Source organism: Heptranchias perlo, chromosome 21 (genome assembly GCF_035084215.1).
Source record: "Heptranchias perlo isolate sHepPer1 chromosome 21, sHepPer1.hap1, whole genome shotgun sequence".
Classification (NCBI taxonomy): domain Eukaryota; kingdom Metazoa; phylum Chordata; class Chondrichthyes; order Hexanchiformes; family Hexanchidae; genus Heptranchias; species Heptranchias perlo.
Window position 1 is genome coordinate 8,586,544 of NC_090345.1, and position 22,795 is coordinate 8,609,338.

Below are 22,795 nucleotides of genomic sequence, written 5' to 3' on the forward strand. Positions count from 1 at the left end.
GGATCTGGGGGTCCTAGTGCAAGAAAATCAAAAAGTTAGTATGCAGGTGCAGCAGGTGATCAAGAAAGCCAACGGAATGTTGGCTTTTATTGCTAGGGGGATAGAATATAAAAACAAGGAGGTATTGCTGCAGTTATATAAGGTATTGGTGAGACCGCACCTGGAATACTGCATACAGTTTTGGTCTCCATACTTAAGAAAAGACATACTTGCTCTCGAGGCAGTACAAAGAAGGTTCACTCGGTTAATCCCGGGGATGAGGGGGCGGACATATGAGGAGAGGTTGAGTAGATTGGGACTCTACTCATTGGAGTTCAGAAGAATGAGAGGCGATCTTATTGAAACATATAAGATTGTGAAGGGTCTTGATCGGGTGGATGCAGTAAGGATGTTCCCAAAGATGGGTGAAACTAGAACTAGGGGGCATAATCTTAGAATAAGGGGCTGCTCTTTCAAAACTGAGATGAGGAGAAACTTCTTCACTCAGAGGGTGGTAGGTCTGTGGAATTTGCTGCCCCAGGAAGCTGTGGAAGCTACATCATTAGATAAATTTAAAACAGAAATAGACAGTTTCCTAGAAGTAAAGGGAATTAGGGGTTATGGGGAGCGGGCAGGAAATTGGACATGAAGCTGAGTTCGGATCGGTCAATGCCCTGTGGGTGGCGGAGAGGGCCCAGGGGCTATGTGGCCGGGTCCTGCTCCGACTTCTTGTGTTCTTTAGATTTGTGGTTGGGATCAGATCAGCCATGACCTTATTGAATGGCGGAGCAGGCTCGAGGGGCCGATTGGCCTACTCCTGCTCCAATTTCTTATGTTCTTATGTTCTTAAGTAGTTATTTAAATTTTAATTTAGCTTAAGTTTAAAATGAAACTGTGCTGGAGTCATACTCGACACAAAGGAAGGGATGGTCATTGGAAATCAATCATCGCAGCCCAGGATATCACTGCAGGAGTTTGGCCTCAGCCCAACCATCTTCAACTGCTTCATTAATGGCCTTCCCTGCATCACAGGGTCAGCAGTTGGCCTGTTCGCTGCTGATTTCGCAGTGCTCAGCGCGCCATTCACAACTCCTCTAATAACGAAGCAGTCCATGCCGCATACAGCAGAACCTGGATCACATCCAGGCTTGGGCTGACAAGTGGCAGTTAACATTTGTGCCACATAAGTGTCAGGTAATGACGAAGAGAAAGCCCAGCTAGCTTCCCCCAACCTTCAGTGGTGCCACCACTGCCGAGTTCCCCCCACTATCAATATCTTAGGGCTCACCACTGACTAGAAGCTTAACTGGACCAGTCATATTAACACCATGGCTACAAGAGCAGGACAGGGGCTGGGTACTCTGTTATGAGTGGCTCACCTCCCGACTCCTCAAAGCTGCTCCACCATCTACAAGGCTTGTCAGGGGTGTGATGGAATACTCACCACTCACCTGGATGGGTGCAGCCATCAAGAAGCTTGACACCATCTAGGACAGAATAGTTTTCTTGATCGGCACTCCTGCCACTGGACTCAACATCCACCCCCTCCATCACCGACAGACTACGGCTATAGTATTTACGATCTATAGGAATGCACTGCAGCAGTTTAACAAGGTTATTTCAGGACAGCGAGAACGTGTCTCATCACGCCCTCAAGACATCCCAAAGCACTTCACTTCGAATTAATTATTTTTTTGAAGTGTAGCCACTGTTGTTATATACAAGCGCTCCAAAGTAGTACAAATTTAGGAGAAGGGGCCCCCTTTAGGAGCTGTAACATCACCTACATGCCAAAAGTTATGTGTGCTACAGTTAAATCTAGACAATAGTGCGCGAGGACTGCTCCATGTGCAGCCTTGCATGTGTGATTGAAAAGTCCCCAGAAAGCATCCATAGATACATGGACTGCCTCTTAACCTGCTCCCTGGGCTCCTTCCCAGCAAGGCGAAGCGCTTTCATATGCAAACAATTGGCTATCCGCTGCTTCGATACCGTTGTGCCTTGGGTCCTGGTACAACAGCAAATGAATAACTGTCGAGACTGATTATAATCTAAGAGATTAACTAGCATCTAATAAAATCACTGGCATCTAACCAAAAACATTCTACCCTCTTCATACGTTCAAAAACTGCAGGACTTCTTCTGCAATGTAGTATTCCTATAATTTATAAAAGATATTTTTATTTTGTAATTTATTGGTTTTCTGGTGTTTGCATTTGTTACGGAAATAAAAGGGCAAGAAGCACAGTGTGATACTACTAGCTAATGGCTTCATACAAATGTCCTCTTCTGCTACTTAATGAAAGGTGTTAATCCATTTAAATAATTAGATTAAATAAATGGATTAACAGCTTTATTGAAATAGCAAACTAAGGAACGTCATATGAAAACACTAACGGGTTTGTTACTAATATTCAACAGTGCAATTTCAGCTCAAAGATTTGCTGCTACTTGCAGTCAATCTGTGTAACTGCGACTGCAACAGTGACCAACAGCAGCCACAATACTGAACAGAACTAAGTGACAATTTACTGGATAGTCTGCTATTAATCTCAGAACAATGCAGGAAATGGTTCAAAATGGCAGCACCAGAAATATAGCAGAACCTTTGGTGACTCGTATATTACATTAGGAAAGTAGATTGAAGCCGGTGACTGAACAGTTTAGCTTGTGAATGCAAAGACAGTGGGGACTAAATTGTGCCTCATAGCACCCGTTCTGTAGGCGCTACGCAGACAACTAAGCCCCGAAAAAGGTGTCCGAGATGCGCATGCACACCTCTGGTGTAACGTGCGCAGAACGCCATCTTGGTAAAGGTGGTTGCGCACATGGACCTACCCAACGCCGGCAGCATGTAGAGTAGGGAGATTATGATGTAAATTATAATGTGCAACGCTGATTTAAAGGGACCACTGCTATTTTGGAACTCCACGCTCCAGCCAACACACTGTCTTAACGTCGCACAGCTGAACAGGTCTTAAATGGCATTGAGGACCCCCCCCCCGACTAGCGCTATTTAAAGGGATCATGCAGGAGTTACAGGTTAGTTGCTGGATTACTGCTTCTGGTTGCTGATGCATTAGGACCTGTTTTTGGAGATCTCCTATACTTGAATACTAGGACTAGGGGACATAGCCTAAAAATTAGAGCCAGGACTTTCAGGAGTGAAGTTAGGAAACACTTCTACACACAAAGGGTGGTAGAAGTTTGGAACACTCTTCCACAAACGGCAGTTGATGTTAGCTCAATTGTTAATTTTAAATCTAAGATTGATAGATTTTTGTTAACCAAAGGTTTTAAGGGATATGGGGCTGAGGTGGGTATATGGAGTTAGGTCACAGATCAATCATGATCTCACTGAATGGCAGAACAGACTTGAGGGGCTAAATGGCCTACTCCTGTTCCTATAATAAAGTTTCAATACTCTACAGGGAGTGGGCTGGCTAGCTGACAGGCAACAGCAAGGGTAGTGGTGGAGTGGCAGGTGTGGGACAGGAATGCTGTCATCCTGAGAGGCCAGCAGGTTTATGTTCCATGCAGCCACTGCCACTTGCTGCCTTCTGTTATGCACCACTTTCTCCTGCAAGAAAGCGGGAAGTTTGTCGGTGAGTGTCCTGCAAGATGTTTGGGTATTAAAAGGTGCAGTAACGAGAGATTGAGATTGTGAGTTAAATCAAGATTGAGAAAGACAGCAAATAAACAAAAATTGAATAGCAGAGAATAAAAATTTGGCTGCAATGTGGGGAAAGGCAAAGGAGGAGTGAGAGAAAGATAGAAGGAGAAAATAAAAAGGACTCAGATAAAGAGACATCTCCTCAGGCTTCCCTGGGGCCTGGCATTAGTCCAGTTCTTTTCTAATTTGGTAACATCAAAGAAAGAAAGGAAATGCATCAATAAATTCAACGGATTGTAATTTTCATATCCGTTAACAGTGTTAAGAAGAACTGTCTGAGGTAATTCATTAGCAGTTGTTAAGTTAAATCACGCAGGGACACCACAGCCGCCTCAGCTCCCCTGTTGGGCAATCATCCTGCCCACTGACTATTGACTTTTGCAGCTTGCATAATGATCGCAGGATTGAAGTGAAACTGCCTCCAGGTGATGCTAAGGGTGATAAAAATTCACGCACCAGTAAAGCGGCAAGCCACGGTAGTGTCAGAATTTAAATATATGCTTACACTATCCAACATGTATTCAAACCTAAAATTTAAATTGGTGTCCAGTAAATAAGTTTAAAACACAAGGTAAATTTTGTGAGGTCCCGTTGGTTGTTGCGGCCTTGCACACAGCTGGCAACATCGCAAAACCTTGGACGATTGTCCGAACATGGAAGCTGCAAATTTATCCACGTGTTTTTAATTCTAAATCACACTTCATCATCGGACAAATTAAAGGGGTACCAGCTTCATGATAAAGAGGGCTGAAGCACAGAGCGGATCGCAAAGAAAGTGGATCGTGAACCGAGTGGGAACTTGAGAATTTGGTGAGTGTGGGAATTAGGTGCTAAAATTTTTTTTTTTAAAAAAGCAAAAAAAACCACAACAGACTAAAAAGTAATTGTCTATCAATAAATAGATAATTTAGTCAAGAGAAGCGGTGCTGAGTACCAGAGAGGAGCCCTAATCACTAAGAACAGAGAGAGTGATATCACAGTGAACAGAAGGGAGAAGCTGTGAGACACCCGGAATAATGGGGGACGTTAATCGGGGTAAGTAAACAGTAAGTAAATTAATAATAGAATATCTAACGGGAGTTTAGAAAAAAAGGTTTCTAAATATAATGAACGGGCAGCTGAGACCCATTGCCTGCAATTCCTGTGCCATATGGAAACTTCAGGACGCTTCATATGCAGGACATGTGCAGGAAATGCCTCCAGTTGCTCGAGCTCAAGCTGAGGGTTTGTGAGCTTGAGGAGCAGCTGCAGTCACTGCAGAGCATAACGGAGGCTGAAGGTCTCCTGGATCGCACGTTCCAGGAGGTGGTCACCCTGCAACCAGAAAGTTCAGGATAGCAAGTGGGTGCCCATCTGAAAGGATAGGGAGAGGCAGGCAGTGCAGGAATCTTCTGGGGGTGTGGCACTCATACCAGTGAGGGTGACGACACCTCGAAGGAGTGCAGTCCTGAGCATGGCACCATGGGGCAAAGGAATGCACGGGGGGCACGGTGAAGTATAGAAATGCAGTAGTGATAGGGGATTCGACAGTCAGGAGGACGGACAGGTGTTTGTGTCCGCCAACGTGAGTCCCGCACGGTGCGTTGCCTTCCTGGTGCCAGGGTAAAGGACATCACTGAGAGGGTGCAGAACATTTTGTGGGGGGGGAGGGGGGAAACAGCCAGAGGTTGTGGTCCATGTGGGTATCAATGAGAAAGGAAAGAAAAGGGATGAGGTCTTGTGGTCAAAGTTTCAGGAGCTAGGGAGGAAGTTAAAAAGTAGTATCTTAAAGGTAGCAATCTCTGAATTACTACCAGCACTAGTGAGTACAGAAATAGGAAGATAAGGCAGGTTAATGCATGGCTAGAGACATGGTGCAAAAGGGAAGGCTTCAGATTCTCGGGGCATCTGTTCAAGACAGACGGGTTGCACCTTAACAGAGCTGGGACCAATGTCCTCGTGGGGAGGTTCATTGGCGCTGACGGGGAGGGTTTAAACTAATTTGGCAGGGGATGGGCACCAGGATGTAGCATTAGAGAGGAGAAACAAGGTGCACAAAGGATTGGAAAAGACAGATAGCACTAGAGTAAGAAATAGTACAGTATTAGGTGGGATCAGACAGAGAGAATACGAGAAGGTCTAAGATAGGTTTAGAGTGCATGTGTGTAAACGCACGAAGCATGGTAAATAAGGTTGGTGAGTTGTAGGCGCAAATAGCCTTATGGAAATACAATATAGTGGCAATAACAGAGGCCTGGCTCAAAAAAGGACAGGATTGGGAATTAAATATTCCTGGATACAAGAGGCATGATTTTAACCACGAGCAGGGAAGGGGGTCAAATTGTGGACGGGAAGTACTGGTTTCCCGAATATCCTTACGATTTTGATGTAAGGACGTCTTTTATTTTTTTTTGTCGGTTTGCCGTCCGACTGACTGGCCTGATTGATAGGCTGGCCTCAGTCGGATGGGAGAGCAGCCAAGGAGAGGATGTGAAAAGGTAAGTGTTCAATTGTATGGATGGGCACCAATGGATATGGGGGTCAAGAGGGAGTCAGTCATGGGGGGGTGCACGATCATTGGGGGAGAGGAAATCGGGGGGTCATGCGAGAGTCTGCAATTGTTGGGGGGGGGGGGGGGTGGTTGGAGATGGGGGAGGGGGACGACGATCGTTGGGGAGTCGCTGCAGGTAGGCTTGTTGGGCCTGGGGGAAGCACTCCTGCTCCTCCGGGCCCACAAGCTGTGCCACAAAGGCACTTTCATGCAATTTCGGGCCTTCTTGCCTCCTCTCACGAGGTGTGAAGGAGAAGGCCCGGGAATCCTGGCCCCCAGGGGTTGAAATTGCAAAATCTGCAAAAATGGAGGCCCGTAGCCTCCTTGAAAGGTTTTAGTAACCAACCCACTTGCTGGGAGCAGGTTGGTTGCCTGGCCCTCAATCCTGCCCCGGTGAAAACCAGAAATGGGCAGGTTGGAGGCAGGCCTGAAATGGTTGCGATTTTGGATCCCCCACGCTTTTCAGTGTTAAAATCGTGCCCATTGTGTTCAGGAAAGATAGGGGAGGAAAAAAAGGAGGGGACAAGGGGGTGGCAGTATTGATTAAGGAGAATATTGCAGTGCTGGAGAAAGAGAGGATGTCCTTGAGGGGGTCAAGGACAGAATCTATTTAGCTAGAATTAAGAAGTGCCATTACACTACTGGGTGTACTCTATAGGCCACCAACTAGTGGGAAGGAGACAGAGGAGTAAATTTGCAGGGAAATTACAAAGAGGGGCAAGAACTATAGAGTAGTGATAATGGGGGACTTCAACTATCTTAACATAAGACTGGGATAGTAATAGTGTAAAGGGCAAAGAGAAGGAGGAATTTCTGAAGTGTGTTCAGGAGAACTTTCTGGATCAGTATGTTTCCGGCCCAACGAGGAAGGAGGCATTGCTGGATCTGGTTCTGGGGAATGAGGTGGGTCAACTGGAGCAAGTGTCAGTGGGGGAACATTTAGGGAACAGTGATCATAGTATCAGGTTTAGATTAGTTACGGAAAAGGACAAAGAGCAATCTACAGTAAAAATACTTAATTGGAGGAGGGCCAGTTTCAGTGGGTTGAGAACGGATTTGGCCCGGGTAAAATGGAATCAAAGATTGGCAGGCAAAACTGTAATCGAACAATGGGTGGCCTTCAAAGAGGAGATAGTTTGGGTACAGTCTAGGTACATTCCCACGAGGGGGAAAGGTAGGGCAACCAAAGCCAAAGCTCCCTGGATGACGAAAGAGATAGAGAGTAAGATGAAGCAAAAAAAGGGGGCGTATGACATATGTCAGGTTGATAATACAAGTGAGAACCAGGCTGAATATAGAGAGTACAGAGAAGTGAAAAAGGAAATAAGAATAGACTGGCAGCTAACATAAAAGGGAATCCAAAAGTCTTCTACAGGCATATAAACAGTAAACGGATAATGAGGGGTGGAGCCGATTGGGGACCAAAGGGAGATCTACACATGGAGGCAGAGGGCATGGCTGAGGTACTAAATAAGTACTTTGCATCTGTCTTTCCCAAAGGGAGAAGATGCTGCCAAAGTCACAGTAAAAGAGGAGGTAGTTGAGTCACTGAATGGGCTAAAAATTCATAGGGGTACTAGAAAGGCTGGCTGTACTTAAAGTTTTTAAGTCACCCGGTCCAGATGGGATGCATCCTAGGTTGCTGAGGGAAGTAAGGGTGGAAATCGCAACGGTGCTGGCCATAATCTTCCAATCCTCCTTAGATACCGGGGTGTGCCAGAGGACTGGAGAATTGCAAATGTTACACCCTTGTTCAAAAAAGGCTGTAAGGGTAAACCCGGCGACTACAGGCCAGCCAGTTTAACCCAAGTGGTGGGGTATCTTTTAGAAACGATAATCCGGGACAAAATTAATTGTCACTTGGATAAATGTGGATTAATAAAGGAAAGCCAACACGGATTTGTTAAAGGCAAATTGCGCTCAACTAACTTGATTGAGTTTTTTGATGAGGTAACAGAGAGGGTTGATGAAGGCAATGCGGATGATGTTGTGTATATGGACTTTTAAAAAGCGTTTGATAAAGTGCCACATAATAGGCTTGTCAGCAAAATTGAAGCCCATGGAATAAAAGAGGCAGTGGCAGCATGGATTCAAAACTGGCTAAGTGGCAGGAAACAGAGAATAGCGGTGAACGGTCGTTTTTCGGACTGGAAGAAGGTATATAGTGGTGTTCCCCAGGGGTCGGTACAAGAACCACTGCTTTTTTTGATATATAATAATGATTTGGGCTTGGGTGTACAGGGCACAATTTCAAAATTTGCAGATGGCACAAAACTTGTAAGTGTAGTAATCAGTGAGGAGGATAGTAATAGACTTCAAGAGGACCTGGGGGTCTTTGTGCACAAATCTTTGAAGGGGGTAGGGCAGGGTGACAAAGTGTTAAAAAAGCATACAGGATCCTGGGCTTTATAAATAGAGGCATAGGGGCCGATTTTAGCACCCGCTCTCGGGTGCGTTCTCGGCGGGGGGGCCTCGAAAATCCCGAAATGGAGCAGCGGGACCGGATCGCGCCTCGATCCCGCCCACTTCCGGGTTCCACGCTGACGCGCCGGCGTGCGCGCGCAGCCCCCGCTGGTGGGAATCCCGCAGGCAATTAAAGCCAGCGGGATGCCACTTGAGAGTATTTACTTTGCTTGTTCAGGTCATTACCTGACCTGATTAAGGGACTGTGTGTGATTTTGGATAAACATGGGACTGTTTCACACACTGGGGGAAACACTCCCAGGTCGAATGGACGTGTTGAGCTGTCAGCCTGTGGCAGCTGCAAAGGTCCATTTGACAGGTTGGGGGGGGGGGGGGGGGGAGACCCTCACCATTGCAGGAGGCCGCGCTGTCACTTGGGACAAAGTTTCGCCTCCACCACCCCCATCCTGACGGTCAAAGTCACCAACCTGCACACTTACCCCGGGGTCCGGAGACATGTACCTACTTGCGGACCCCCTCACATGTACATCTTGCGGATGGGGGCTGCCGTAGCTGCAGTCATGACCTCCTCGGAGGGCGAACAGCATCACCAGCCTCACCAGCCTCGCCACCCACCCCGTCCACCTCTGACACGTGGAGCTCCACAACAGAGTGCTGTGACACATCCACCTGTACAGCAGGAGGGAGGGCTACCGCAGAGAGAGATGCGTCGCAGAGGGCACTACCCTCGCCACACGTTCCACAGACCGAGGCTCAGCCTCCTGGACCTCTCTGAGCAGCAGTGCACACGGAGGCTCAGAGTCACTCGCCATGTAGCCGTGGACATCTGCAGCCTCTTTCATGCCGAGCTGCTCCCGGCTGGCCCATGCACCATCCTCCTACCTGTCGCTGTCAACGTCACCACTGCCCTCACGAACTTCTCCGCAGCCTTCCAGGGTGCAACCGGGGACATCACCGATGTCTCTCAGTCGTCTGCGCAGAAGAGCACTGCAAAAACACCCACACCCACTCTGCGGTGACAATGGGTGGCATCAGTGGTGGGTCCGCATAGTGATACACAGGAGCGGGCATTATTGCGCAAAACAGACAGGATTCGCGAAGACATGGCAGTAGTGGTGCCAATACAATGTGTGCTGTGAGTTGTTCTGATATTCAATATAGGTAACACCCATGACAAACCCTCAAACACCCTTGTGCATCCCCTTCATGCTCACGGCACGTTTGCCTTACGCTGCCTACTGCAAATATGTGATGCATGCCCTGTGGCTGCAGCGCAGATGGTGGCAGGTTGAGTGAGGCTGGCCGTGAGAGAGATGCACGAGAGGGTGAGTATGGGATAGAGCCATGAGATTGTATGAGGGTTGGGTTGCGTGGTAGTGGCGGGGTGAGTACTCGCGAGGTGAGTAGGTGCAGGTAAGATGGGGATGGGGTTTGAGTGGGTATGAGGGGTGATGTGACAGTAGTGTTGGCAGTGCCGAAGGAGATGTGGGGTGGGGGCAGTGTTGTGGCAGACGGTGTGTAGGGGAAAGACTACGAGTTCTCACTGTGGCTGACCTACTGATGTCATTGGAGCGCCTCCTGCACTGTATGCAGGTGGGCGATATGGTGGTGGCGCTGGTGACCTCCTCTGCCACCTCGAGCCAGGCCTTCTTGGTGGCAGAGGCAGGCTGCTTCCTCCCGCCCGCCGGGTGGAAGATCTCTGTCCTCCCCCTCCTCCTCACCCCATGTATTGATACCTGGGGTGAGGCATCATTAAACTGGGAGCAGCCTTCCCCCTGGGCTGCTCCATGCTGTAAGTTTTCAAATTTGTTGCAGCATCTGTCAGTGGAGGACTGCCCCTTTAAATAGAGCGCCTCCAGCTGACAGATCGTACTGCGCATGCGCAGCCCGCCCGACGCGCAGATCAGCAGCGTGGAACCCGGAGGTGCAGTTAAGTGGCTCCAATTAGTGTGTTGCCTGCTGCGATCGCGCGGGAAACCCACCAATTTCACCGGGCGCGTTTTTAACGCGCCCGCTGGCCCACCCGCCGAGAATCCGCACCCCTGGTAAAATCGGGCCCATAGAGTACAAAAGCAAGGAAGTTATGTTGAACCTTTATAAAACACTGGCTCGGCCGCAACTGGAGTATTGTGTCCAATTCTGGGCACCGCACTTTAGGAAGGGTGTGAAGGCCTTAAAGAGAGGGTGCAGAAAAGATTTGCTAGAATGGTTCCAGGGATGAGGGATTTCAGTTACGTGGATAGACTGGAGAAGCTGGGGTTGTTCTCCTTGGAGCAGAGAAGGTTGAGAGGAGATTTGATAGAAGTGTTCAAAAATCATGAAGGATTTAGATAAAGTAAATAAAGAGAAACTGTTCCCATTGGCAGAAGGGTCCAGAACCAGAGGACACAGATTTAAGGTGATTAGCAAAAGAACCAAAGGCGACATGAGGAAGAACATTTTTACGCAGCGAGTAGTTATGATCTGGAATGCGCTGCCTTCAGAAAGGGAGGTGGAAGCAGATTCAATCGTGGCTTTCAAAAAGGAATTGGATAAATACTCGAAGGGAAAAAATTTGCAGGGCTACGGGGAAAGAGCGAGGGAATGGGACTAACTGGATTGCTCATACAAAGATCCGGCATGGGCTCAACGGGCAGAATGGCCTCCTTCTGTGCTGTAACCATTCTATGATTCTAAGCACTGTAAATCAGATCATTTCCATGTGATTAAATTTTTGTGAAATTAATCTTAATGAAAATTTGCACAGTTTTAATTTTATGCCTGGCCATTTTCAAACAGTTTGACAATAAGTGACTGAAGCAATTGCAACCATCAAATTTCTGCAATGAAGGGCAGGTGTGGAATTGGCAAAAGTGCGATGATGAGAAATTTATTCTATCTACATTATTGGGAACTTTTATTTGTTTGAGAAAGAGCAATCCTTTTTTAACATGATGCTACCTACAAAAATGTAATGCAGCTTGGAAGAATTTACGTCACTGCATTAAATGTTTGTAAATAAGTGAAGAAAGGTTGGTCAAATGTTTCTTCATGAAAACAGAGTACCTTGTTAAAAAAAAATCTAAAAATAATTCTCAAGTCTTTCAGTGAATATATGCTGGTGCATTCTGCAAGAGCTTCATCTCCATGTGGCCATAGGGTGAGGTCAGAAACTAGAAACAGATATTTGTTGCATTAACTTACACTGCAAAGTGCAAATATCTTATAGAAATAAGGCAGAAAATGCTGGAAATACAGAACAGGCTTGTCAGCATCCAGATAGAATAACATTTCGGGTGTAGACGCTTCGTCTTTTCTCAGATTCCGATGGACCTGCTGTGTTTCACAGGCATTTTGTGTTTTTATTTCAGATTTATAGCATTCACGGTCATTTTTCTTTGACAGTAATGTTAAACCAAAGTGTATGCCAAGGAAATTTGGAAAATAAATTTTCCATACAGACCAGAAGATCATAGATTTGATTCCCAGTTTCTAATGAGCTGGCTGATCTCAGCAAGGGTGATGGTTGGGTTGCTATAATTGGCTTTGGTGCCCCTAGGCTAAGGATGGAAAATCAGCCAGGGTTCACACTCCCTATTGCAATCCAATGATCCCCACATATGGACATCATGTGAGGACAGGATCGCTTGGCTGTGATGTCCTGCCAGAGTCAAGTAAGGCTTCTAACTTTCACTGTATTATTTCACGGATGAAGAAAGCCCTCTGCGCATCAACATCTTCAAAAGAGGAGAGGGAAGAAAAAAGTATTAAGAATTGTAAGCTGTGGCTTTACATAATAAGCTGCTGCTTAGTTAATATTTAAAGGACTCCTTTGTTGAACAATGTGTGCAATGGTTTCAATAGGAGGATGCACTGGAAGTATGTAGGGTGAGGGGAATATCCTCCATGAGCACATTTGCTCCAGTAATTCTCCTTCAATTGACACAGACAGAAAATTTCCTCACAGATGCCCTCGCTCTGTCATCGTAGCTTCGCCGAAAGTATGGCGGAAACCCTGTTTACATGCGTAAACGGGGTTTCCGCTGCAATTTCAGCAAAGTTACATGACGGTGCAGGAGCAACTCCGAGGAAATTCCCAGCCAAAGGCAGCTGTCGAGGAAAATACAGGGGAGGAGATCACAGTGGAGAATAGTGGACTGCAGTAGACCTCAACACGTAGTGCAGCAGAGCAGGTTAGGAAGAGATGAGCAAAAAGGTGAGGTACAGGCAATTAACCAACTTTTGCAAGGGGAGGTTTGGACTTGAGACTGGGAGGCTTTTGTGTGTATTTTTGGTATATAAGGATGTAGAAACTTTGGAGTATGGTGGTTTGAATTTTTGTGTATCAGGGGTTTGAACTTTCTGCGATGGGGTCTTGCAATTTTGTGTATAGAGGCCTCTCATTTCTATATATGGGTACTCTCAGTTTTGTGCAATGACATACAGCCCAGTCATTGAAAACTGTATCCAGCCCCTGCTCCAAAAGGTTGAACACCCCCACCCCATATCTTCTGCCCACTTTTCCTTCCAGTATAATTTTCAACTGGAAAAATTAACACAACCACTTTGTAGACAAGCAGTACAAAGTACTGTAACCAATTTTAATACATTATAGTGCTGGGTTCAGCTAAGGTTATTACAGTCAATGACATAGGAGAGATAATCACAATCACCGTGCGGTCTAATGGGTATGTTGTTATTGATTTTGTTATCCGAGGCAGCGAGATCCCACATAATTGAATTTGAAGTGAACTCTAAGATATGATAACAAGGCTAAAATGGAAAATGGGCAGTTTAGGTATGCTGGAAAAAGTAAAAATAAAATGTCATTAGAAGACAATGGCCTGCTAGCAATCAAAGCAAAATGTGGCAGTCATGATGGCCATCTGATGGCTTTGAAGTAAGCTGGATACATTTACCACCTCAGCTATTTATATCTACACTAGACTGCCATTGAAAACCACAGAAAAAATTATTAAAAAGCCACATTATGGATACCATGTCCTGTATAGTTTCTCTATTAGGCATGGAGTCAAATAACATTTAACATTAGAGATTATGGAATATCATTCTGCATCATGTTTAGGGGTTATGTTTCCAATTTTCTCCTGAAGATGTTGACTTCTTCCCAGAAAACAGTTTCAAAGGAATCAGTCACATTCTGATACTTTGCCCAAATTGTTGTTATTCATGTGCAAGGCTTGACAATGAGCATCAGCAGGCTACTGGACTACAGCAGACTTCACAGCTGAGACCAATACAGTCCTCGTCTGATCAGGAGCAGAAAGCCTAGCTGGTTTTTCTATCCTAACCCGGAGAGCTGATGCCAATGGCAGTGCTCCAAGTACTGCCCTAGATGAGATCAGCTAACACAGTGTAGCCTGGGAATCAGATCTGGAGCCTTACTCATCTGAATGGCTCAGCTACTTGCTGGATAAACTCAGCAAGCTATCAAAAGGAAGTTTTCAATTAGCTTTAATAGCATTTTGTTTAATTATGCAGTTAGGCAAGATATTTATAAAATTATTTAAAGTATTTCAGATGGGGGAGGGGGTAATTAGGTCACATGCATTGGTACCCCCTTCTCTAATTGAAGATAACAGGAGCATAAGCGAGCACGCTTATGACATCCTGCGTGAGGAAGGGGTGAACTTTTAATGCCCTCTTCAACTCCCTTAGTCAATGGAAGAATATGCAGCGATTTATACCAAACTAAAATTTCCATTCTCCACAGACAATACAGGTTTTCAGAGCCAAAGCACACCCCGGCAAGATGCTAAAATTAGAGTATCTCTGCTCTGTAGACCCATAACCATTGATCAAACAATGAACAATTCCATTTAATTTGCTGTCCCTTAGCAGCCACCACAAAATAATGTGATCTTGTGCACCAAGTCATTTACAAGATAATTATGGCTGAGGATGGCCCTTCAGCCCATTGTAATTCATCCATCCAAAGCTATTGGACATTTTCAGCATTTGGAGGAGACTGTTCCTCTCTCCCCCAAATTAATAGTATAACAGTAAAGCAATTTACACACACCCTGGTGTGTCTCCAGGGAACAAAGTAAGCAATTCTTACAGCAGATACCAGTTTTACTGAAATGGTGATTTTAGTGTACACTCTTCACCTCACATAGAAATGGGCCAATCATAATTTACATTGATAAGACTCCTCTACACACACTATATATGTTCACTGCTTTTATTATTTACACTACACTTTTAGGAAAGGGACTCATGAAAAAAAAGACGGCTATGGATAGTCACTAATCATGTTAGTTTCATTTAATATTATGATTCATGTTTTTAGACTGTTGCCTCTCAATGATTTCACAGCCTTTCCCAAGAACCAACACTCTACCTTTACTGAAGTCTGCCCTTGCAGGCAACGCAGGTCCCAGGTTAACAATTAAGCCAATTGCAGTAATCTCTATACAGGACATTATGTATAAGATTACTTAATTTCTCAATCAACTAACAGCGCAACAAACTTTTACAGATTAAAATTAATGAAAATATTTAACTAAAACAGAGAAACAACCATAAAAATTAGGACTGAAACACTAGCACAGCACGATAACCTATCATTCAGGTCCTTTGCAGTATCAAAGGGTGATTAACTTATTTTGAATCTTCTGATGGAGAAATGGTGATGAATATTCAGTTTTGCAACATAAACTTTCTGGGTAAAATACTGCAGATGGAAGCCTTTCTCCTTACTCTCTTGCACAACGCTTTGTCGCTAACCAATTCCTCCCCAGTCAGGATTAATTGCAGCCCATTTTGGATGCAGAATTATTATAATCTGGGGTTACCACTGGGTTTCTACCCCTTCCTGGCCTCTGACAAATTCCAACTGAGAGCAGGGGCTGCTCCTTCCACCTACCCACCCCCCTCGTTGTGACATCATATTTGGAGGCAGAACTAGTGGGATACCAGACTTTGTATACTTTACACATTTTCTTTCTCTGTATGTCATTGTCTCTGCATATCTCATTCTCTCTTTCTTCTCCCTCCAATATGAAGCCCTGAACCAACAGTGTAAGGCAGGAAACAAAAGATGGGGTTGGGCTCAGGCCTGGAACTGGAGGAGAGATTGGTGTGGGTAGAGGGGGAAGTCAAAGTCATGCTGAGAGGGTGTGGGAATTGTGCCTGGGCCGGGATTCACCTCTACTCCAACTAGGTAATCTTCTGGCACTGTTGCATTGGATCCAGAGGCATAGCTGTGACTAGTACTGGTGTGTCTGGGATCTGCTGCAATACACGCAGACAAAAGAGAAACAGAGCTGGGAATGGGACCTGGGTTGGAAGGGAGCTAGATCAGGGTGACTGGACCTGAGCTAGGAGGGAATGGGAGGCCTGTGGTTGTGAGGAAGCTGGAAGGCAAGGACCATCAACCTGGAGTTCAGAGGGAAAGGGAAAGCTGAGGACTTGATCCTGGAGCTTCAACTCTACTGTTGCTATTATATTCTAACAGTCTTTCCAATCAACACCTGCCTTTTCACCTTCTCCCTTCCCTACTGTCCAGGGCCCCAAACACACCTTCCAGGTGAAACACCGATTTACTTGTACTTCTTTCAATTTAGTATACTGTATTCGCTGCTCACGATGAGGTCTCCTCTATACTGGGGAGCCCAAATGCAGAATTGGGTGATCGCTTTGCTGAACACCTCTGCACTGTCCGCGACAGTGACCCTGACCTTCCGGTCGCTTGCCGTTTTAATTCTCCATCCCACTTCCACTCTGACCCCCCTGTCCTCGGCCTCCTACACTGTTCCAATGAAGCTTCATGGAAGCTCGAGGAACAGAACCTCATCTTTTGATTAGGCACTTTACAACCTTCTGGACTCAACAATGATTTCAACAGTTTCAGATCACAACCACTGCTCCCATTTTTTCCAGACAGCAGTTGCTGGTATTGTTTCTGATGTTCCCATTTACAGCTCCTCTAGCCCCATCTTTTGTTTCTTTACTTGTCCCAATAACACCCTCCTTGCTTTGAACCATCATCCCTTTTATCACTCAATCACTCCTGGCCTCCATCCTATCAGAGACCCTCCCTTTTGTTCTTTCCTCTCCTCCCCTCCCCTCCCCCACCTTTGCCTGGCTCTGTACGTGCTTAAAAAGTTAAATCTTCAACTTCTTCCAGTTCTGACGAAGAGTCATCGACCTGAAGCGTTAACTCTGTTTCTTTCTCCGCAGATACTGCCTGACTTGCTGAGTATTACCAGCATTTTCTGGTTTTATTTCAGATTTTGATTTTGAGTCTTTTCTATGCCTGCACCCGCAGAATGTAAAAACTGTATCATAAATGAAGGATAGTATGTGCATAGTTAAACATTTATCTGGAAAGCTTCGCAAAGTACACACATTATAACATACAGAAGACGTTACTATTGAGGTGACTCATTTCAAAATAAATAAATCATGCAATTTAAATGTTCAATAACAAAAAGTATTTTCCTATATTTATAGCAGTGAAACGTTACCGGTCTGTTTATTGTCTTTTAATAATATGAAGTTGGTTTCCCATTTTATAAAAACTATAAATATTTCTTTAAAAACTTACTGAAGGATAAATAAGGGTCATGAAACACAAAAAGTCAACATACAGGTGCAGCAGATAATCCGGAAGGCAAACGGAATATTGGCCTTTATTTCTAGGGGGATGGAGTATAAAAGCAGGAAAGTCATGCTACAACTGTACAGGGTGCTGGTAAGACCACACCTGGAGTACTGCGTACAGTTCTGGTGCCCTTATTTAAGGAAGGACATACTTGCATTGGAGGCAGTTCAAAGAATGTTTACTAGGTTGATTCCGGGTATGGAAGGGTTGTCTTATGAGGAAAGATTGATCAGGTTGGGTCTATACTCATTGGAGTTTAGAAGAATGAGAGGAGATCTTATTGAAATATACAAGATTCTGAGGGGACTCCATTGGGTAGATGCTGAGAGGATGTTACCCCTCATGGGGGAATCTAAAACTAGGAGGCATAGTCTCAGAATAAGGCGTCGCCCGTTTAAGACGGAAATGAGGAGGAATTTCTTCTCCCAGAGGGTCGTGAATCTTTGGAATTCTTTACTCCGAAAAGCTGTGGAGGCTGAGTCATTGAATACATTCAAGGCTGAGTTAGACAAATTTTTGATCAGCAAGGGAGTCAAAGGATATGGGGAAAGGGCGGGAAAGTGAAGTTGAGGTAAAAATCAGATCAGCCATGATCTCACTAAATGGCGGAGCAGGCTAGAGGGGCCGAATGGCCTACTCCTGCTCCTATCTCTTACGGTCTTATGGACCACTGCTCTGAAATTATTCCATGGGATACTAGCTTTATATGAAATCCTCTCTGTTATTTTAACAGAGGCATTGATCAGTTTATTTTGAACAGTTTGAAGCATCTAATATATTCAAACCCCAGCACTTACACTGTCCTCACTTATCACGGACAGCCGCCCATATCGGGAAAATGGTGCTATCCATTTGTCATCACCATAAGCATCAAATACAAAGGTGCAGCTTAAAACGTATTAAGCGCGCTGGCTATTTCGTGCCATTCAGTACTTACCGACTTTTTAAAAGCTGATTTTTTTTTATGGCTGCATCTAATCAACACCTCACTTTGCAACATAAACAGGCAGATATTAGAACCACAGACATTAATAGAATCAAGACATATCAGGTCAACCCCTGCTGCACTCACGTTAAACGCATGAGCTGATTGAAGATGCCCAAAGTTTCCACCGCCTCCCGTAGTTGTTAAAGGTTAACAGTGCAAACAGCTGATGGAAACTTCAGGCAGCTTCAATGAGCCGTTCACACTGTTAACAATTACGGGAGGCAGTTGGAAAGTGTAGCCCCGCCACCTTCAGTCACTCTCCGTGGACTCTAGAGATCCTGCGACTGCTGCTAGCCCTTCTTGCTGGCTTGTTGAGCTCCTCATCATCGCGGATCATGAGCTGCAGGTGACGGGGGATGATGCGCAACTTCTTGTTGTCCCGAACCGCGTTGCCCGTCAGCTCCAGGATCTCGGCCGTCAGTTACTCGAGGACAGTTGGAGGTGTCATTTTCATCACAGTGTAGGTAATTTCTCTACATTATTTTTTTGACCCACATCCATAAAGTACTCTTTACCCGTGTATAGCGGGCAAATCGCGTTGACACCAATGCGTCCGCTATAAGCGGTGGGACCTGTAGTTAGAAAAGGAACTCTGTCTCATTGGAGGATGGGTCAAGAGTGCAGCGTGAGTCAAACCAGCCCTTGGAACATGGGGTGTCAACTGGCCAGGTACGCTGTGAAGTATGGGGTATTATGGTGGGGAGGAGGGGAAGATTATTAGAATCACACTTATGGGCAAGTGTGATTTCCTTGGAATTTTTTTGATGTGTTAAGTGATAAATTTTATTTTTTTAGGGTCATGTGGGGAACTCGCCTTGCAGCTGTACGTCAGAGCATTGGTTTTGTTGGATTGTGAATGGGTAGAATTTATTTTTGGTGAAAATTGAAATTGGGCTACTTTTTTTGTAACATCATATTTGGAAAATAACCAATTAGAGAGAAGAAAAACAGAAAGTGAAACACTAATTAGGAAGAAGGTGATTGGCAGTCACTATGTAGACAACAGACTCAACTTAAACAGCAGACGTAAGAAATATTATTCGAAAGATGTAAAACCGTAACAGAACCCATTTTCAATTTTCATTAAAATATAGGTATTAAAGTAATAAATACGCCCTTTCTTAAAATGGAGCTCAAGTAAGCCAAGCAAAATGAACTATGATAGTTGTAGGAGCTCAATTGAAATCTGGTAGAATATGCTCTCAACTCCTACAAACAGCTTAAAATAAATGCTCTAAAATGGTATTATAAACTTGTTAAAAGGAGAAAATTCTACCTGAGGGAACCGTAGTTGTGAGCGCAGGGACTCCATAATAAGTGAAAGCTCCATTTTCAAATTTCAAGGCTTCTTTGCTTATTTCAACTTCCACCTTTCCCTGCATGAAACAATCATTGCATGAAGTCACATTATCAAGCACTGTGATAGGTAGTCAGCATGTCAATAATTCTGATCACCCCTATTTGATTTATTCCACTCACTCCATTAAATTCCATCCGCCCACCCATTTTGGATCCCTATACATCACTCAATCTTCAGATTTCATTCTTCTATTTCCTCAGAAAAGTATTTAGCTGTCAGTTTTCACCTCCTCCAGTGACCAAGATCATGAACTTAAGTAGGTGACTTGCAGGTGCAAATTCACATTTTGCCACTCTGAAACCTCCTACACATTCCTTTTGTTGGCAATCCACCACATTCAGATCCTAGCCTCTTACCTCAGCTAGAAAGTGAGCTATACTGCATACAATGAGTCTTCCTGATGGTGAGAGATTTGACAAATTTCTGAAGAGCAAGGGGATTGAGAAGGTTGGTAATTGAGGTTGAGATCAACCAAAAAGGAGTGGGCTTGTTTGCCTTAATGTCCATAAAATTCTTTATGTTCTGATCTTAAAGCAAGATTAGGAAGTCCCACACACTACAGAATTTTATTTGACAAAGAAATGTTAGCTAAGACACCAGAGCAGACAACATTCAAAGACCAGGAGAGAAGAAAAAAATAATCAGAAGTCATTTCCCTAGACTATGCTCAGGCACCTCCATGCATCTGGCTTTTGGTTTATGATCAGCACTCTGAGCTTACAGATTTGCTTTGTTCCATCAGATTCCTGCTGATAACATGCACGGTGATGCCAATGTACTCCCATACCATTGGAGTGTGATAATATCCACACTTAACAATTTGGACATACTCATTCCACGTTGGTTAAAAAGATAATTTGCAGAGCTCCCGCAATGGTCAATTTGCTAAACGCACCACTCGATGTAGTACTAAGCCATACATTCTAGGTTTGATCACCACTCTGTGCTGAATTAACTGATCACAGCCAAGGGAAAGTTAAGGTTGCTACAACTGGCCTCAGCACCCAGGGGGTGAAATTACACAGAGTTCCTACTCCTGATTGCTATCCAGCAACCACTGCTAAAAAAGGTCAGGCTGTGGGTGTTGATCGAGAATGCAATAGAGTTTGGCTGTGATACCCTACATAATTGAACACACTCGCATATGGGCACTTCGGTACAGTACCCGATGGCTGCCAATACCCATGGAACTATACACCAGCAAAAAAGGACAGAATATTGTGGAGAGAAAATATATTTAAAAATTGCAGTTGATTACTAGGAAGTCAGACTGCCACTATATATCTCAGCAAACAGGGTTGTTAATCCCAACCGTAACATTAGATTGACATCCTGGAATTTTCAGCCAAAGACTTTGCTTAAAAATCTTACCTATGGATATTCACCTCCTGGAGGAAATTAAACACAGTAAATTAAAGGAATAATCTCTTAAGAGTTCACATTCTAATCAAAGGAACAGGCTCAGTAGGTAAAATGGTATTTTTTTTGTCTCATACTTCTATTTCTATCTACAGTTTTCTAGACACTTTTAAATACATAATATGCATTGTAATGCATTAGTGCTCTACACATCTCAAAACCATGTCAGAACGAGGGATTCAGACAGGGACATACCTGTAGGATAAGTACAAAATAATCAACCGGTTTATTTCGCTGGTAGAGGTAGTGGTCGGGGGACAATTTGTTTTTCTCATCGTACTTTAATTCCCAGATGACTTTAGGATGTTTGAGAAGTCTTAGCAGAATCTTGTCTGATATATGTCTGTTTTTAAAGGGTTCCACTTCTATCCAAATGAGAAGAAAACAATTAGCTTGGTTTGATAATATTACCTTGAATTTGCCTTTGGTTTTATTGTGACATCACCATGCCTCCTGCATTCAAAAAACAAAAAAAAATTGTGCTTTTTTTTTTAAACCTAATACCTCCCAGTCCACAAAGATTCTTCTTCGGCATACAGTCTACTCCTAATTTGAAGTCATTTAATTCAAATTATCTGATAATTTGAATCTTTAAACACAAAATGTTTCTTGTGTCATTTTATTTACATTAATTAATTTGGATAATTCAAATTTTTTCATGCAAAAAGCAATTTTAAATTATCAGGAATAAACTGTGGTTTCCTTCATGAAAGCAAAATGAAAACTTTACAACTTCTCAGAAGTTAAACCGAACAGCATTGTTTCAAGACTACAATTGGAACAGAACCAACAACTGGTAAGTGGTGAGAAAAAAAACTTCTGATGTGAGAGGGCAACAAAGTGCACAATGGGAGAAAAAGAACTAAGGACACAGTCCAGGATGAGGTTTAGTAATACAGATTTGGATTTATGTAGCATCTTAGCGTGTCTCGGAGAAACATCTCAAAGTATGCAAAATTAAAGCGCATGGGATTGAGGGGAATATACTGGCATGGATTGAGAATTGGTTGACAGACAGGAAACAGAAAGTAGGAATAAACAGGTCTTTTTCCGGGTGGCAGGCAGTGACTAGTGGGGTACCGCAGGGATCAGTGCTTGGGCCCCAGCTATTCACAATATATATCAATGATTTGGATGAGGGAACTAAATGTAACATTTCCAAGTTTGCCGACGACACAAAGCTGGGGTGGAATGTGAGCTGTGAAGAGGATGCAAAGAGGCTCCAATGTGATTTAGACAAGTTGGATGAGTGGGCAAGAACATGGCAGATGCAGTTTAACATGGGTAAATGTGAGGTTATCCACTTTGGTTGTAAAAACAGAAAGGCAGATTATTATCTGAATGGTGATAGATTGGGAAAAGGGGAGGTGCAACGAGACCTGGGTGTCCTTGTACACCAGTTGCTGAAAGCGAGCATTCAGGTGCAGCAAGCAGTTAGGAAGGCGAATGGTATGTCAGCCTTCATTGCAAGAGGATTTGAGTACAGGAGCAGGGATGTCTTACTGCACTTATACAGGGCCTTGGTGACTCCACATCTGGAGTATTGTGTGCAGTTTTGGTCTCCTTATCCGAGGAAGGATGTCCTTGCCATGGAGGGAGTGCAACGAAGGTTTACCTGACTGATTCCTGGGATGGCAGGACTGACGTATGAGAGATTGGGTCGACTAGGCCTATATTCACTAGAGTTTAGAAGAATGAGAGGTGATCTCATTGAAACATTTAAAATTCTGACAAGGCTAGACAGACTGGATGCAGGGAGGATGTTTCCCCTGCTGGGGGGGGGGGGGGGTCCAGAACAAGGGGTCACAGTCTCA

The 22,795-nt window shown here is 44.4% G+C and overlaps 1 protein-coding gene and 1 long non-coding RNA gene across 7 annotated transcripts in view; one reads left to right on the forward strand and one right to left on the reverse strand.

Moving 5' to 3' along the window:
* Window positions 1-22,795, reverse strand: part of LOC137339954 (metal transporter CNNM1) — a 106,103-nt gene that overhangs the window by 36,892 nt on the left and 46,416 nt on the right. For both annotated transcript variants that reach the window (XR_010966652.1, XM_068002060.1), the window contains exons 4-5: window positions 21,177-21,346; window positions 19,479-19,578 (exon numbers count right to left, since the gene is read on the reverse strand). Coding sequence is in view for 1 of the 2 variants with exons in the window: in XM_068002060.1 (XP_067858161.1) it covers window positions 19,479-19,578; window positions 21,177-21,346 (270 nt within the window). In the remaining variant the exon portion in view is untranslated. The remainder of the gene's footprint in view (window positions 1-19,478; window positions 19,579-21,176; window positions 21,347-22,795) is intronic.
* The window catches only part of LOC137339955 (uncharacterized), a 66,293-nt gene that overhangs the window by 14,054 nt on the left and 29,444 nt on the right, over window positions 1-22,795 (forward strand). The window lies entirely within an intron of this gene.